At 32.6% G+C, this 18,928-nt stretch overlaps 1 protein-coding gene across 4 annotated transcripts in view; it reads left to right on the top strand.

The window, feature by feature from the left end:
• Positions 1-18,928, top strand: part of PCDH11X (protocadherin 11 X-linked) — a gene marked incomplete at its 3' end in the record, with an annotated part of 715,967 nt that overhangs the window by 334,004 nt on the left and 363,035 nt on the right. For all 4 annotated transcript variants that reach the window (XM_081277634.1, XM_081277633.1, XM_081277635.1 and 1 more), the window contains one exon: positions 4,267-4,347. In XM_081277634.1, coding sequence (XP_081133760.1) covers positions 4,267-4,347 — 81 coding nt within the window. The remainder of the gene's footprint in view (positions 1-4,266; positions 4,348-18,928) is intronic.

The following is an 18,928-nucleotide window of genomic DNA, read 5'->3' as shown; positions in this document are numbered from 1 at the left end:
CTATATCACTGTATATATTTTGAGCTAAACATTTACATCCCCATAAATGGAAATTTGCCTTAAAATTTTCTTACTTCTTGCTTTAGAAAAAAAGAGGGAGATTTCATAGAATTTGGGCATTTTCTCTCAATCAGTACACTTTATGAACCATTGTCTTCCCACATTCTCCACAAATAAAATTCAAACACATTATAAACAATTTTTATATTTTGAAACTAGAAGATCCTTAAAGGTAAAGTAATATAAATGGACACCTTTCCTTTCACTTATATCTATTTTTTAGGCCATCAGGGCATCACTGGTGAGACAATGTATCCGTGCTTACAAGAGTTAATGCAATTTTAAACAACATCAAATTCCCTTCCAATGTCTAAACTATGAACTAGTAATCTCTAACTTGGAAATAATAATGCAATCCAATATCTATCTATCTTCCTCTTTGAAATGTTATTTTTATTATTAGCAATAATGCCCCTGACACTTTTCAAAATTCTGTAAGATCATTGGTATGAGGCACTTTGCACTTTTTGGCACTGAGTATCATCTTAATATGAACTGGATTAAAATGAGCTTAAATCTACAAAGACTGTGATTATTATAAAGCATTTTACTCTTTTCCTGACAGCTTGACACCTAATTCCATAAAAGGGAAGATGCAGTCTCATTCAGTACATGGTACATATGAAGAAACTGAAATGTGTATCTGCATTTCATTTCTCAGGTGTCACTGATCAACTGCATTTCATTATCTTAAAACAGTTAAACATAAATGTATTTGAACAATAAGATTTCCTAAATTACAATTTTTCTCACTTGCATTATAGTGAATCCTCAGAAGTTCTTTATATTGGAAGCATTGTATGAGACAATTCCCTGGTTTTTATTCTTAGAAATATGAGGCAATGGTGGGAGGGGAGGAGAGATGGGAAGAACATTAGTATGAATGGGATGTGATTTTACCATTAAGTTGCTATTGTATACAAAATAAATTTCAATATTTTTTCTAATATTATTCTGAATATTGAAGCAAATTTTTCATTATATCCACCTAAAATGCCATCCGTGATTAATACAATAGACATCAAAATACAAGCATTATGTATTTGACAGAGGACAGACCAGATAGACATAGAATGCTCACGATTAACAAAAAATGTTTAAGTCAAGTGCTTAAAATGTGCATACAAAAGACAACTCAAAAAGACTTGTTTCATTAAAAAAAAGTTAAATGAAAGTTCTGAGCACAGTTCTGATGAGTAACCTCTATAGCCTAATACATGCTACTCAAGCATATTTGAGTTTTTCTACTTTGCTTCCTGTATCAGTATAAACAGTTAATTTTGCAAGTCCATCTAGAGTATGAGCTTAATTCATTTTTGTATACATTTGTCCCCCATTCTGCTGCATCTCTTTTGGCATTTCTGTTCTCTGGGATACCTATTGGTTCTCTGTGCCTTAGACCATGTTGCTTGCTCACTTTGCCAAAGAGGTCGCCATATGTTTTATCCACTGCATCCAAAGTCTATCAGACTTTACTTATTTTAAGAATTATCCATTAGTGACAGTTACTGCTATTTATTCCCTTCTTGCCTAGTTCAGAGGTCAGAAATATTTCCCTTTAAAGGGCCAGAGATATTTTTAAAGAGAGAAAGTTAATTTTCACAAAATTTTTATTAATTAAAATAAAATAATAATTGCAATAAAGTATAATTTTGATGGAATACAGGTCTATTATGGAAATTAATGAAATTCTGTATCTCATCTCTGAAAATATCTTCTTACAAAGAAGGGAACTCTCAAATTATAATATCAATCCAGGAGTATGTGATTTTAGTTTAGTATAAATGTATATATCTCTTAAAAGCTATTTGAAAAATTATATTAGATTATTTTTTTTGGCTTTGCCACTTAGCATATCATTACATTGAAAATTAGTAATTTCCAATTAAAAGCCAGGTAAATCTCTTAAATTTTATTTTGTCACAACTTATATCAAATTTGTATTGGGATTGAGATATATATATATATATATTTCTTTAACTTTTGACAGCCTTGACATATATAAAGTAACTTGATATGACTTGTGATATGGAGAACTTGTCAAAATGATTTTACTGAATTGTAAGTTTCACATATAAGCACTCTTTTACCTTGTGATTTGTAAACTGATTTATTAAAAGATATTAAGTATGTACAAAATTTATTTTCTGAAGTGATTCAATGTTTGGTAATAATAGTTGAGGTTGCTTCTTTTCATTTAATAAAATCACTATCTTGGACTTGAGCTCGAAATATCCCCATACAATTTTGTTAATGTTAAGCAATCTGGCACTTATTTGGGAGGACAAGTCAGGATATTCAATTTATCATTTTGATAAGTTAATACACCTGACAGTGATTTGGTTCACAGAGTGAATAAAATTCACTCTTGACCCTATAGATTCAATAATACAAGATAGGGTAAAATACTTCCCACAAAATATGTTGATGTATAATGCAACAAGTAACCATAGACTTGAAGAACTCATATTTTCACAAATTTGTTTTGTTAAACTAAACTTCTTTTTGCCCCACACATGTTTTAAAAACTATCAGTCATAAAATTTTTAGTACACCCCCTTCAGTTATTATTGAATTTTGTGTTTTCTCAACTACTTTGAAAATGTTCTCGTCTATTCTTCTCCATGCAAACCATCCATAGATGCTAATTATTTAGTTGCATCAAATTTGGTATTGCTTCTTCACATAAAGAGCAACTATTCATTGTTGGTAAAATATTTTAACTCATGAAGAGACAATGAAACTTATTCTAAATCATTTGCCCTTATTTTTTATAGCCGCAATTGTAGTTGTGATTGATGTTCTCAACTTTTTGAGTCACTATATTTGCCAAAAGGCTAATTTAAAGTTTATATTCTCTGAACACCTTTCTTCAGCTACTGTAAGCATACATGATTTAATTAACTCTCCATCAGAACTGGCTTTCTTTGTTTGGACAACAATTGGGCCTTTCAGAATTTAACTTTGGTCACAGCCTAATTTTTATTGCTATTTTATTTTTGTGAAGAAGTTCTGGTGTGATGAGATATTACATTTTAACTTTCTAATTTTTGTGACTATTGCTTTTCTGTGAGTTGTGATATTGCAATGAGTGCTTAGTTTGCTAATGTCAATTTGTATAGTATCATTTTTTCACTGTTACAGTGTCATTGCATAATAAACATGACTTGTCATTTAAATTGGTAAGAGAATAATTTCTGCCCAATTGCTTTGAAGTTGTGATATTCCAAATTTGATGTTTTCTTCTTATTTTGACATGATGGGCATGCACTGGTAATAAAAATAAAGAAATAAAATAAACTGTCATAGTAATACATATAGCACTTGAAACCCTGTCAAGTAATAGCTGCATCACTTCAATTTTTAGTGCTCTAAACAGCAGTACAAAATCATTAGAGTGTAACATAAGGTCTTTGACACAACTACTCTACTTTGTTATATTAGCACCAAAACATCCAGCAGTCACTGAATCAGAATTCCTCAGCTTCTTTGAAAAATATCTCCTCTTTATGGATCAAGTAACTTCTTACCAAATCTATTCCCACATATCCCAAAATCTCATGGAGAAAAATTATGTATTATATTCCTTCAGTATATTAAAAAGAAAATATTCTATATCCTGAGGGAAAAAAATTAAATGTGTTACAGGCATCATCTTTTCAAGAGGCTTATCATTGTTCTGGGTTGATACATTAGCATCTGTGGATTCATTGATAAATTCTTGGTTTTTATTACTATATTAAATACCCTTATATACACAATGTAAATTTCTATTGTTGCACACACAGGATAGATTTTAGGATGAGACAATGGTGCATTCATAAATATAGCTCTTAAGTCCATTACATTGTAAAAGAATTGGACTAAAATTCTCTATACCTTAATTTGATTTATTTAAGTATTTTAAATTGTCTTCCACAACTTTGCATATGCTTAATTGAAAACTAAAATGTAACACTAGTACATAACTTTCATAAGAAAAGTATTTCATTTCTTTTTTATACTCCTTTTATTTTTAGTATCTAGAGCTGTACCTGGCACATTTTAACCCTCAATTACCTGTTTGTTGAATAAATAAAATGTGATGTCTAGAAAATGATAATTTACTCAAGCAGAATATTATCTATGTGTAATGCTTTTGTGAAATGCATTTTTTAACTTTTATCATAAAACTTAAAAGTACTTATTTCCCCCCTCTTTCTAAAGCCAATGAAGGAGGTTGTAAGATCTCGCACCCCCATGAAAGAGCCAACAACTGTTGAAATCTGGACTCATCCTCAACCACAGGTATGAATGAGACATTACTTTTGATATTTCCTCCCTATTCCTTATGTAAGAAAGTTCATACTTTCCCTCTGAAGTTTCAATATTTGAATCAGCTGGAAGAGACCGGTAATAGTTCATCAGAAGAAATAGCATGGAAGTGTATTAACATACATATGTACATAGGAGCCCTACAAAAATATGAAAACTCGAAGAAGGACCAGATAGTTATGCCTTAAATACTCTCTTCATAGGGGAAAAGGACATAGGAAGGTGTATGCAATTTTAGACAAGTAGTAAATACTTTTTAGGAGAAATGAATGGGTCCCAAGGACAGACAGTAGCCTGAGACAAAGTTGCTCTGAGTTATGGATGAGGTGGACAAATTGCAATAAAGTGAGAGTTAGAACTAAAGTGAGAGATAGAACTATAGTACCAACAAAAGTGTTTTTTTTTGTTTTTGTTTTTGTTCTTAATTTTTTTGCAACTATAGTCTCTCAGGAAGCTGTAAATAGGTACAGACATAGTTGGGTGTGGTGGTACACACCTGTAATCCCAGTGACTCAGGAAGCTGAGGCAGATGGTTTGATAATAATAGTATAGTTAGTTTATTTGTTTGATCAGTTACAATTTTTCCTTTCAAAATATCTATTAAATGATTGTCTCTTTTACCAATGTTTAGGAGAGTTCTAGTATAATGGATTGAAACAAATTGAGAAATGTTTTATAGTATGGCAAATTTAAGTCTTAGTATAATAAAGCACAATTTGTTTTATGTTAATTAGGCAAATATTAGTGAAATCTCAGTAAAATAAATTAGGAGAAATGCATTTGAGCTTTTATTTTTAACATCAAATTATGAGGTAGTTTTAAAGAGACTAATTTCACCCATTTCAATCAAGATAGCCCCAAATGTGACTAATAAATACATTTAAATTTGTTTTCCTAATAAAGGCTATAAGGGTACTTTTAAAAACTAATGTAAGGAGACCAATATCTAAAAATTCTATGGCATTCAATATTCTGTGTCTGGTTAATTTACTGTTGTTATGTTAATATGGTAAAAGTCCTGAATCTAATAGCTTGGGTGCCAGATGACTAGCCATAAATTGTTTTCTATCCAGTTATTTTCAAATATCATTGTTTGGGGCTGGTGTTTTGGCTCAGAGGTAGAGCACTTGCCTAGCATATGTGAGGCACTGGGTTTGATCCTCAGCACTACATTAAAAAAATAATAAAATAAAGTATTATGTCCATCTCTAACTAAAATAATTTAAAAACCCTATTGTGTGTTACAAGGGAAATAAATTCAGAAATTTTTATACATAAATAGGGATCTACAATATTAAAGTGGAAAGAGAATCAAATGTGTTTATTATTTCATGTGTGCTTCTAAAATTCACAAAAACCATGTGTTTTACAATTATCATATCCTACAGTATTTCACATAGTTTATGCTCTTTGGTAGATTTATAGAACTATTTTTAATATTTATTTTTAGGTGTACTGTGGGAAGAAATAATTTCATAAAGGTAAAATATAACATAGTATCTATCCAAATTATCACAAGTTTTAAATCATTCAACCTGAATTTTTTTTTGTCAAATTTCATATTCAGATTCTCATGTCTGGCACCTCTGAGTTTTCCTCAAGAAAACTGGTGAAGAAATAGAATATGAGGTGAACCATAATAATACTTTCTACATTTTTACCCAAGATGCCTCTCATACGTTCAGCATCAGTTTTATTGACTCCTTGATGTTAAAACAAACAAACAAACAAAAACTCTGAGTCTTTAAAAGTTTTGAAGAAAAGTACATAATATATTTTTCTTTTTATTTATTTATTTTTCACAGCTTCAGGGCTTGACACTTCCTGGGCAAGTACTGTGCCATTGAGCTACACCCTGAGCCTTATACAATTTTATGGAATATAAATTAAGGTCCCAAAATTTGGCCTACTAGTATGACATAGCTTATAACTGGTATAATTATTTAGAAGTCAGATGGAATTAAACATTGTTATGTAACATATGTCCTCCATCAATAAGAAGATGCTCTATCAGTAATATTTTGTTTAGTCATGTACTTAATACTGATTGTATTCTACTAAATCAAATGCCATATAATTTACTAATTTCTTACCAATTACTGATTTTTTTTTCATTTTTAACCAAGTTAGAATCTCCATAGAGAATAATGGGTGCCTACATAGTGGTCTCTTTTTGCTCGAGGATCTTTTATTTCATAAGTCTTTTAAGTATCTGATAGCTTTGATTGTCCTTACTGCCTGAGGCTTCAATTGCAATTTGACATGCATTATAAAAGTGAAAAAAAATTAAAAAGTTAAGATAAGCTGTATAGTGGTAAGTTACATTGCATATGTAGTATTACTATGCATAAGGTACAAATAGGAACTTTTCAACCTTGTTTTTGATAAATATTGTGCTGGCCTCAGAAAAGTTTAAAGAAAATATTTTTTATGATTGAGCTTTTATGCTTCTTCATGAAATATCTCATCTTCAAGAAGATATTCATTACTCATTCGGGGGATTTAAAAAAAAAATTCTGAGCCAGGTGTGGTGGTGCACTCCTGTAATACCAGCAGTTTGAGAGGCTGAGGCAGGGGATTGCAAGTTTAAAGCCAGCCTCAGCAATTTAGCAAAGCACTTAGCAACTCAGCAAGACCCTGTCTCTAAATAAAATATAAAAAGGGCTGGGGATGTGGCTCAGAGGTTGAGTACCCCTAGGTTCAGTCTTCAGTACCCCCTCCCCCCAAAAAAAGCAATTTTCTGAGAAAAGAAATGACTAAAACTAGAGTCATTCAGAAAATTATTTCCATTTCTCCATTGAAATCTTTAAATACATCAAACATTCAGATGTCACTAATTAGAATCCTTGATACAGGTAGTGAATTTGAGAGTTTACTTTTAAACACATGGGCAAGTGCTACATTTGTATCTTTTATTGCACAATGGTTCCTGCCAATAAAAGCCAACTATTCAACTAATTAAAGTAGTATGTGAACCATGAAATCATAGATCAACTTATCATATGGATAAAGTAGATCAAAGGAGAGTGTCCCTTTCCTTATAAGAGGAAATACATTTTTGTTAGTCTTAAGAAAATATTTAAATAGCTGGATTTGGTGCATAACTGGAATCATAAATGTTCACCAGGGAATATTGTAGCATTGGTAGAGTACATAGATGAAATAGAGAGCTATTCAAAACCTGGTTTTTGACCAGCTTTACATATGCTGAATGCATAAGTCAGTTTGTCTGAGGCTCTTATTTTTTTGTAATGTGGCATTTATGGTGGCTTGATCTTTTCCCTTTTCATCATGAATTCTCCCTCCATTTTCCTTGCATCTGATTTATAGCAATTATAATGTTTAATGAGCTAGCAAATCTAAAGCTGAATTATATTCTTTCAAATTAAAACAAAATAAAATTAGTATATTTCTTGAGGCTTTTCATACTTTTCTGACTTGTCAGTAGTAATTGCATTGCTTGTGAAAAAACTTTTGTCAGTGAGATAGTATTCTGATTATGAATATAGAAAATGTCTTGACTATCACTGCATTTCATTAAAAAACCAGATATTTTGTTATCAGATCTTATATTCATGGAAACAAACAGTTCAGCATGATAGTACTACAAAACTTAGGTAGAATGTTTGGCTTGTATACATTATACTGTTTGATTTTAATTCCCCAAATCTTATAGCCACAGCTAATGAATGAGTCATATATATTTAACAAAGACCATTACTAACTTTGACTCAGACAGTAAATAAAATAGTGCAAAGCTGTTGAGTTATTCAAGAGAAATAAAAAAAGTACAAGTAAAGACTAATTGGAAAGGCTGATGGAAGGAAGTGAAATATTCCAATTCAATTTATTTATTTAATTTAACAAAACTTTTTGAGAGAGAGAGAGAGAGGAGAGAGAGAGAGAGAGAGAGAGAGAGGGGGGGGAGAGAGAAAGAGAGAGAGAGAATTTTTTAATATTTATTGTCTAGTTTTCAGCGGACACAACATCTTTATTTGTATGTGGTGCTTAGGTTCAAACACATCGCCTTGCGCATGCCAGGTGAGCTCTCTACCACTTGAGCAACATCCCCAGCCCCATAATTTAACAAAACTTTTATAAATTTACTATGTACAGTATAATCTCTTAAACAGTTAACTTGTTTAATTTTCATTACAAATCTATGCTTATTATTAAATCTATTATTACTTTTTAATTTTATAAATAAAAAATTGTGGCACAGAAATATACTAGAATATATTTAAAGTTGAATGCATATTCCTTGTGTGTGACTCCAACACTCATTTTCCTAACCACTATGGGAAATTTTTTCAAGAGTGAAATGAAAGAATGGAAGGTACTCCTGGGGACAAGAAATATTTTAAATGGAAGCTTTTTTCTGATGTTAATCAAATATAATTTTCTGTTCAGCTAGAAGTATATTTTGTATACATTTGCACATGACAATGTAAGATGACCCCTTTATGATGCTAAAATGAAAAGAAAAATAACTGCAAACCATAAAGAATGTTGAAATAATTCCCCAAATGCAGTTTGTAGAGATGTTAAATCTACTATGATAATCTTTAATGAAAGTCTTTCTGCAGGACAAGAAAGGCTAATTAACAGTGATAGAATGTGAGAATTTCCACAGTTTTTAAAATTGCCTTCTAATCTTGGAATTATGACTAACAGGATCACAAATTCAATATGTTAACATCAAATTCATTTGATGGAGGAATTGCTACAATAATATATTTTACCACAGTACAGTTTAAGAAATCCACAGGAGTTTGGTTAATCAGTTTTCATAAAATATAATCAGCTCTTAATAATTCTTTCATATGACCTATAATTGCTGACAAAGTGAGTGACACAAGTTTGTGTTTTTGTAAACACTACAAATGGAAATTTTGATGCTCAGGTTTAGGGTCAACACTGCTCTTCTTTAACAAGGAAAACAAAATAGATAATTCCAGAAAATTGCCTTCCTAGAATATGCATGATTGAATCATCAAATATTAGACTATACATGGACAACTTTTTCTATTGCTATCAATGTGTCTATGGGGGTGGGTGGGGACCACTTGTAATGTTTTTTCATTAGTAGCAGAACTATCCTGAAAAATGTTCACTGGGGTCATGAAACCACTTAACATTTTCCAAGTTGCACATTCCATTAACTATCTTCAATTGCCAGCCAGTTTCACATCACATGACATTTTTATAATGCTTTTAAGATACCCACTTATGTATTAAAAAAAAAACCTTTTCAAACCACACATTTCATAATTCATGTTTCCCTCAAAGACTAGAGTACTTAATCTTTTTCTTAGAAATTCAAGATTTTTTTTTTTGTTATGACTTCTCTGTTTTGTAAGGAAAAACATACGTTCTAGGAAGTATAAGGTAACCATTACCATGAAGTTTTGAGATCAGAATTTTTCCAGAACTTAAACTGGAAACTTTAGAGAATTATTTTCAGGTTCAAGAGCTACTTTTTGAATGGCATTAAATGCCAAGCCAAATTTAGATGTAACTCTTTACACAATAGGAAGCCTAATTTAAAAAGAAAATCAACATACTCTGATGTGACAACATTATTTATAAGTGATGGATGTTATTTTTAGACATAGGGAAAATTCTTAACATTGTTCTCCAACCAGAGACCTAAGATTTTGCCATTGTCCTTGACCTTTAGCAGTTTGAGTGCTTTACTTTTAATTATTAATAACTTTTATTTTTAACTGATTATTAAAGACATCATACTAAGTGCTCTACAGTAATTATTTCCTTTTATTTTGTCCTTATAATAGCTTTGTTGAGGTATCTTTTAGTTGAGCAAACTGAGCCTCAAGGAGGTTAAATAATCTAAATAAGATTGCACAGCTTAAAGTGTTAGATTTTTAAAAAATCCTCTGATTCTAAAGTACATGCTCTTTGCTCAATAATACTTTCCCTCACATCTTGTCATATTCATATGGAATGGTTTCTCAGTGAACATATATCACAAGTATGATATGACAACCCATGATTAATTTGGCATGTTAATAAAAATCAGCAACATCAAATATAGGTCTCATATCCACAGATGAAAGATTTTGAGCACCCACAGCAGGTGAATATACAGTACAACAGATGGAGACCATTCTTCTGGAGCTCTTGTACCACAAAATATTGCAACCAAATTTGAAAAGAAGTTATTAACTATGGTGTTCATATCTATTATTTATTAGGCTTCAGAAAATAAATACAGAATTTACCATTCAGTATAATAATAATACAAATTACAAAATATAAATTCTTATTTTTCAAATATGGGAAGAAATCAAAATAGTATACCCATATTATATGAATCATTTGTTTATATAGAGTTTTGGATTATGACTCATCAACTTGTGCCCGAGTCTTCTAGCAATGCCTAGCACTCAACTTTAAAAAAATTGTAATCACAGAGAGAGTCTTGTTGATCACACTGAAATCAAGGTGCTAAAAGCTCATCACTTGGTTTATCATGTGGAATCATAAGAAAAGCACTTTCACAGTGAAATGGAGGCCACCTGAGAGAGGATAAACACTAGGAATAGAGCTGGGACATCATTGTGATGAAGGTATGATCCTGAAAGGAGAGAGGCCTGTAAGGCATGGTAGAATTCCCAAGAGGGACTATGATTAATTTAGATTATCTTTCAGGTCCTGATCTTGTGGAGAAAGTCTATAGAAAAAATATGTAAGCAGAGTTGATACTCATGGTCAAGCAACCATACTATCTGATTCTCCTTGCAGTGAGACTCCAACTAATAATTCTATTAACTATAGACAGAGCCTTGGACAAGTGATAAATTATTTGAGTTTGTTTACACATTTGCAAGCTGGGTATATTAATATAATTTTCATATAATTTCTATGAGGGTTAACATAAAAATCTTTGAAGTTGGAATATAGTAGATGTTCAACAAATTTTTATTTTGTTCCAATCAATATAAAAATTAAAAATTATAGCAGGAAGCAGAGAAACCTCTAAGACATATGATTTGGGGAAGTAAAATTGGGTTAGCAAACAGGTACATTCAAGTATATGTACCCACATTAGTGCATTAATTTTGTACTTAGTAAGAATATGAATCTTAAAGTATTCCAAGTGAATGGTGCAGATTGGTTCTGATCTAAAGTAGAGATGGTTTTCACTTCACACAGTTGAACAAGCTGAGAACATTCTCAAGTATCTATAGAAGGAAATTAGACAAGTCCCAGAGATATAACATGCCCTTGCCTTTCATTGATTTTGGCAGTAATTATCACAATGGAAAAAAAGAATAAAATCTGTTTACCTTAAGTTTGTATCAGTTTCTCAAACAAGCATAAAATTATATGCTAAAATACTTCATTTTTGCTGTTCTAAAACTATTATAAGCAAATTCAAAATGTATTCTTGGAGGACACACTGCTTAGATTGCTCAGATCTGTGGTAGCCAATATACGAGTTTCTAATTAGTTTGATATGTCTGCTGATGTGATCTAAAGCTATGTAATAAATAATAAAAAGAAAATGGAACCATCTTAAAAACTGGATCTATTATATGATCTAATGATTATATTATTCTTTGATTTCCAGCACAATTGTAGAGCAAACCATTATTCTCAAAAGATTTTTTTAAAGGTGTATACAATGATAGGGAGCTCCTTGGTATGGTGTGGAAGTATTTTTCCTCATGATTAGATTACTCATTCGGAATATTGGATCTGTCATCCTGGGACTTATATCTTCAGGACACATTCTGTGTCACATGTAATAGTGCCAAATTGCTCTACTTAATGTTGTGCCCGATTGTCAGACAGGCGATGCTGGAACAATTTAGTAAGTTTCATGCTTCTGAGACTTTAAAGATTTTCCTATTTTGTTTTGTTTTGTTTTGTTTGACTTTGTAGTATAGTCCTTCTCCCCTGCTGTTATTTCCTGCTGATAATTCCTATTAGTGAACATAGCATAGCATACTGATCTTTCTGCAGTTGTCAGCCCTCCTCTATTATAATAGTGCTTTTCTTTTCTCTTAACTGAAGTTATTGAAAATAAGGTAGGACAAGACTTTCTGTGCATATGGAAATTCTCACCAGGTTTTTACAAAGATCTTTGGTCAGGTTTGGCTTACCCACACGTATTTACAAGAGTGAGTTCCCAAATCTGTTTCATCTGTGTATTCTTACAGGATGGTTGCAAAACATATCACCTTGAGTGATGCTATAGCACTCCAATTTCTCTCTCTTCTAGACTCATACTATTAGTCCTTTCTCAAGTGGCTATTATTTTTCAATCTATATTCCAACACAGCTTATGGATCATTCCAACTTCAAAAGTCTTCAGTTGTCTCCCATTGGTTGTTCAAATAAGTTTATTTACATTCAGGACTCTGTATTATCCTACACCTTTCATTCTGGTCTTATAACCTGTGAATTATTTAATCCATACTTCAGTTCCAACCAAATTGATCTGTTTGTATTTTAAATTTCCCTATTCATACTTAGCTATTTATTTGTATATATTTCTCCCTTCCTTCCCAGTCAGTTCTTCCTTTATCTCTACCTGTGTTTAATCATGGGCTTTAACTCATTTTCAAGGCACTCAACTGGCTATGAGTTCTCCATTCCTTTACCTCCTCCAACACTAAGTCTTCAGCCCTCAAAGCATATCATATATAGACTTATATTTGAAGTATCTGTGTTCCATGTTTTATTCCTCTACTATAATGTGAATTCTTGAGACCAGGGATGACCTTCAACTTAAGGCTTCATCCCTAGCATAGTATCTTGCACTCATTATGTTTTATCCAGTGCCAGGAACAACATTCTTCTCTCACATAAGCAATGGTATCCACCTACACATTTTATAAAGAGGTAATAATTAATCATAGAATAAGAGCTTGGTTTTGGTGTCTGCTAATTCTGTGCTTAAATACCAGCATTGCCACTGATTAGTTATATAATCCTCACTGGACTATTTAATAGCTCTGAGCTTTATTTTTCTCATTGGTCATGCAATAATAATTATACTTATTTCATCAGGAATTGATAGGGATTATATTAGATAACCTATACAAATCACTTAGTACAATGTTTGGCAGCTGTTTTATCTGTTGAGCTCTGGGCCATAAATCAGAATTTAATATTTTAAAGAAGTTTTATTTCTTTATCCATTTATTCTCAAAAATGTCTGTGCTATCCTTCCTCCATTGCATGCGTTTAGCCCCTTTATCAAATATAAGATAGTTGTAACTTTGTGGATTAGTCTCTGTGTCCTCTATTCTATACCATTGGTCCACCCGCCTGTTTTGGTACCAGTACCATGCTGTTTTTGTCACTATTGCTCTGTAATATAGTTTGAAATCTGGTATCGCTATACCACCTGATTCACACTTCCTGCTTAGAATTGCTTTTGCTATTCTGGTTCTTTTATTTTTCCATATGAATTTCATGATTGCTTTCTCTATTTCTACAAGAAATGCCGTTGGGATTTTGATTGGTATTGCATTAAACCTATAGAGAACTTTTGGTAATATCGCCATTTTGATAATGTTAGTTCTGCCTATCCATGAACAGGGTATATTTTTCCATCTTCTAAGATCTTCTTCTACTTCTCTCTTTAGGGTTTGTAGTTTTCATTGTATAAATCATTCACCTCTCTTGTTAGGTTGATTCCCAAGTATTTTATTTTTTTGAGGATATTGTGAATGGAGTGTTTTTCCTCATTTCCATTTCAGAAGTTTTGTCGCTGATATACAGAAATGCCTTTGATTTATGCGTGTTGATTTTATATCCTGCCACTTTGCTGAATTCATTTATTTGTTCTAGTAGTTTCTTTGTAGATCCTTTTGGGTCTTCTAGGTATAGAATCATGTCGTCCGCAAATAGTGATAATTTAAGTTCTTCTTTTCCTATTTTTATGCCTTTAATTTCTTTTGTCTGTCTAATTGCTCTGGCTAGTATTTCAAGGACTAAATTAAATAGAAGTGGTGAGAGAGGGCATCCCTGTCTTGTTCCAGATTTTAGAGGGAATGCCTTCAACTTTTGTCCATTCAGAATGATGCTAGCCTGAGGCTTAGCATAGATAGCTTTTACAAAGTCAAGGTAAGTTCCTGTTATCCCTAGTTTTTCTAATGTTTAGTGAAGCTAGCCAATCCCTAAAAAACAAATACCAAATTTCTTCTTTGATATAATGAGAGCAACTATGAACAGAGTAGGGAGGAAGAGCAGGAAGAAAAGATCAACTTTAAACAGAGACATGAGATGGGAGGGAAAGAGAGAGAAAAGGGAAATTGCATGGAAATGAAGGGAGACCCTCATTGCTATACAAAATTACATATAAGAGGTTGTGAGGGGAATGGGAAAATTAACAAGGAGAGAAATGAATTACAGTAGATGGGGTAGAGAGAGAAGATGTGAGGGAAGGGGAGGGGGGATAGTAGGGGATAAGAAAGGTAGCAGAATACAACAGTCACTAATATGGCAGTATGTAAAAATGTGGATGTGTAACCGACGTGATTCTGCAATCTGCATTTGGGGTAAAATTGGGAGTTCATAACCCACTTCAATCTAATGTATGAAATATGATATGTCAAGAGCTTTGTAATGTTGTGAACAACCAATAAAAAAAAATGTCTGTGCTGCTGTATTTTTAAACCTATGTCATCACACAGATAGTTTTATTCATTTATTTTTAATATTTTTTTAGATGTTGATGGACCTTTATTTTATTCATTTATTTATATGTGGTGCTGAGAATTAAACCCAGTGCCTCACACATGCTAAGAAAGTGCTTCACCACTGACCCACAAGTCCCTCTTTCTTCATTTTAAAGTGTCCAAAGAGAGAGATAACTTATCATCCAAAATGCTTAGCTTATTAAACTCCTCCCTTCTTTGGCAATGGTAGAATGGTAGGACTTGATAAAACAAGTAACCCAAGAAGCAAAGCTGACTATTTGATTTTGTTACGTATCATCACTCCTGCCATCCTGAACTCCACCAGTGTCCTTGGTACATGAAGAAAAAAATTGAAACAAGATCAAATGTAGCCTTCTCATAATTCACAATAATGAAACTGTGGAACCCTTCTAGGTATCTATGAATGCATGAATGGATAAAAAAATGTGGTATACATACACATTGAATTTTATTTGGCCATGAAGAAAAATTAAATTATGGCATTTGCTGGAAAATGGATGGAACTGGAGACCATGATGTTAAGTGAAATAAGTCAAACTGAGAAGGTCAAGTGTCGCATGTTTTCTCTCATATGTGGAAGCTAGAGATGAAAAAGGGAAAGGAAGTTGAGGATCTCATGAAAATCAAATGGAGACCAGTAGAGGAAAGTGACTAAGAAGTGGAAGTGGGGTATGGGGGGGGGGGATATTGATCAAATTATATTGTTACATTGTGTGCATATACAAATATGCAACAACAAATCCCATAATTATGCACAGTTATAATGCACCAATAAAAACTTTGGGAAAAAATGTGACCTTCTGCATGGAGACCTCAATAATACATCCTAATTAAAGATACATTTAAAAAAATCAACTATAACTAATTTATTCAAGACTATCAAGTAACCTCTTAAAAACTCTATAAAACAATTTTAGGAGTGGGGTATTTCTAACATACATGTGAGCTATTTTTTTATATTCTGTTTAGTAATATAAACAGAATATAAAAAAATATGAGAAACTGCCTCCAAGGCATAAATATTAAAGTTAAACAAGCAAGATATTTAGTGATCTGCCTTGGTTCTTTAATGTACAATGTTGTGTGCTCTGAGAGGGATATAATTGAGCATCTCTTTGGCCATTTGACTTTGCCTGTACAAATAATTGTTTCCTGTAAGAAACTTTTTAAATATTCTGATGCAAGGAATAAGAACTTTTAAAGCCTCCACATTATTCCCTCTGCCCATTGATAGTAGGGTATCTTGAAGAAGTATCTGTTTAAGGCCTAGGGATGGTTAAGTCAAGATGAATATTCAGTCACAAAGCTGTTTGTACTGACTCTTCTTCGAGGTAGTGATGCTTATGTTGGCTAAGGTTACTGAAATGCTACTGAAGGCAGCACTGGAGTCATTTTACCAGGATAGCATGTCTTCTTTTTTTGCTTTAAAAATATGGTAATGATACTATTCTTGGAAGTCCACAGTCCTGTTCCCGCGGGAGTTGAAGATTGTACACCCGAGAAACACTGAGGCAAGAGCAGAAAAGAAGATTTATTTAAAGGATAGAATAAAGACAGATTTCTTGGGAGGGAGAAGGGGATCCCTAGTACCCCCCATCTAGTGGAGGGGGTGAATCTTGTCCTCTTCTAGTTTCCGAATTTCTTACTTCTAATGTCCCCTCCTTCCTATCCAGCCCATATGGACAGAAGGTGGGAAGGGGGTGATCCAGGGGTGTCTCTCCCAATTTTCCATTGTCTCCCCAGAAAGGCAGGAGGAGAGCTGCCCAATGGGGTACTCATTAACACCTCTTTGCCAGGAGGAACAATTCCCTGGAGGCAGATGACCTAGGCCACAGGTGAGGAGGAGAGGGAAGTGTCCTGAAGGTATTAACATTCCATTCCCTTTGAATCAGCTTCAATCTTCCCAACTTGAACCAAACATCTACCTACACTAACTGCCTGTCCTTTGTTCTTTTTTTTAATTGCTTTTATTTTTTAATTACATGACAGCGGAGTGCATCACAATTCTCACTACATATATAGAACACAATTTTTCATCTCTGTTTGTATATAAAGTATGTTCACACCAATTCATGTCCTCATACAGGTACTTTGGATAATGATTTCCTTCACATTCCACCATCATTGCTAACCCCCTGTTCCCTCCCTTCCCCTCCCACCCCTCTGCCCTATCTAAAGTTTATCTATTCCTCCCATGTTCCCCTTGCCTACCTCACTATGAGTCAGTCACCTCATTTCAGAGAAAACATTCAGCATTTGTTTTGGGGGGATTGACTAACTTCACTTAGCATTATCTTCTCCAATGCTATCCATTTACCTCCAAATGCCGTGATTTTATTCTCTTTTATTGCTGAGTAATATTCCATTGTGTATATATGCCACATTTTTTTAATCCTTTCATTTACTGAAAGGCTTCTAAGTTGGATCCACAGTTTAGCTATTGTGAATTTTGCTGCTATAAACATTAATGTGGCTGTGTCCCTGTAGTATGCTGTTTTTAAATCTTTTGGGTATAGACCCAGGAGAGAATGTATATATGAGAAGAAATTATTAAAAACAAAACAAAAATCTGTAGACTTTTTTGATCCTTGAAGGTGTCTAACACAAATTTCTGAAAGAAAATAATTGAATGAACAACAAACATAACAACCTCTTAAAATTCATACTTAATCACTGACAGGTGCCATTGTAGTTGTCATTTATATTTGCTCTGTCTAGAATGGTTATATCTTGGCAAATTGGGTATGCTTTGAGTATTCTGTGGGTGTCCTCCACCCACACAATTGCTTTTCTTCTATTTCTCCTTTGCATCACCTTTGAGTGTTTGGCATAGTTGTTAATATGTAGTGTAGAAACATATTGGGCTTCTGTTGATATTTTTTCAATTGCGACAATTTTTAAAAGTTCCATTGTTGTTAGTTTAAAAGGGAGTTTTACAACATGTCAGATGCAATTTTTTTTTCTTTTAATATTCTAATAAAAACATCTTTGAGAGTTGCTCTTCTGAGGCATTATAATTTACACCTGTACAAAATGCATATTGCTCTAAATGAAGGTAAATAAATTATTTGTACCATATGTCCCACTCTCTCTGCTTGTTTTACATTTTTCATCGTAAGCTGTTTGTAGTGTTTTTCCTTTGTTTTATTGTCACTCAAAACAATAATTCAAAGAAAAAAACATTTATTGAGAGGCTGATTCATGCCAAGTTCTAGGGCAAACAAATATAATCATTAAAAAAAATAGGAAAAAATAGTATAGGCCCTATCTCCAGTAGCTCACAGGTTAGTAAAAATAATGTGCCAACCACTAATTATAAACATGATGGCAAATTAAAAGATGCTAAATGGTTGAAAAAGTAACATGCTGTGACCATGCAAAGAAATTGATCCCATTTGACTTTAAGTGGAGATCAGGAAAGATTTCTTGTTGATAATGGCACTGAAATTAGAATTCAAAGATTAGGATGCTGAGGATGGGGTTAGGATTAATGACTTAACATTTTATAGAAATAAAAAAAAAGCAAGCAGAGTGTTTTGAACTTTACAGACCTTCAATTTACGGCAATAGCTATTATTTTCCACACTCTTATAGGTAGTGGCAGAGTTGGAAACCAGATCGGGTGTACATTATAGCTCCACTTCTAAAGCAAAATTTTCTTCTTAAGAAGTTTGCCCTGATAAATAGAGTTGTATCAGTGACTTAAATTGAACTCCATCAATTTTAGATGAACTTGGATCATCTGTAGAACTTTCATTTTTGAGAACAAGTATGAGAGAAAAATAAAGATCAAAATGTGTCATGATTATTAAATGTCTTATATTTTTATTTTAAATTTATTTTAACTGATACCTAAA

Source organism: Spermophilus citellus (assembly GCF_964194105.1).
Source record: "Spermophilus citellus genome assembly, chromosome: X".
In the NCBI taxonomy this organism is placed as follows: Eukaryota; Metazoa; Chordata; class Mammalia; order Rodentia; family Sciuridae; genus Spermophilus; species Spermophilus citellus.
This window is presented reverse-complemented; position numbering and strand designations above follow the sequence as displayed.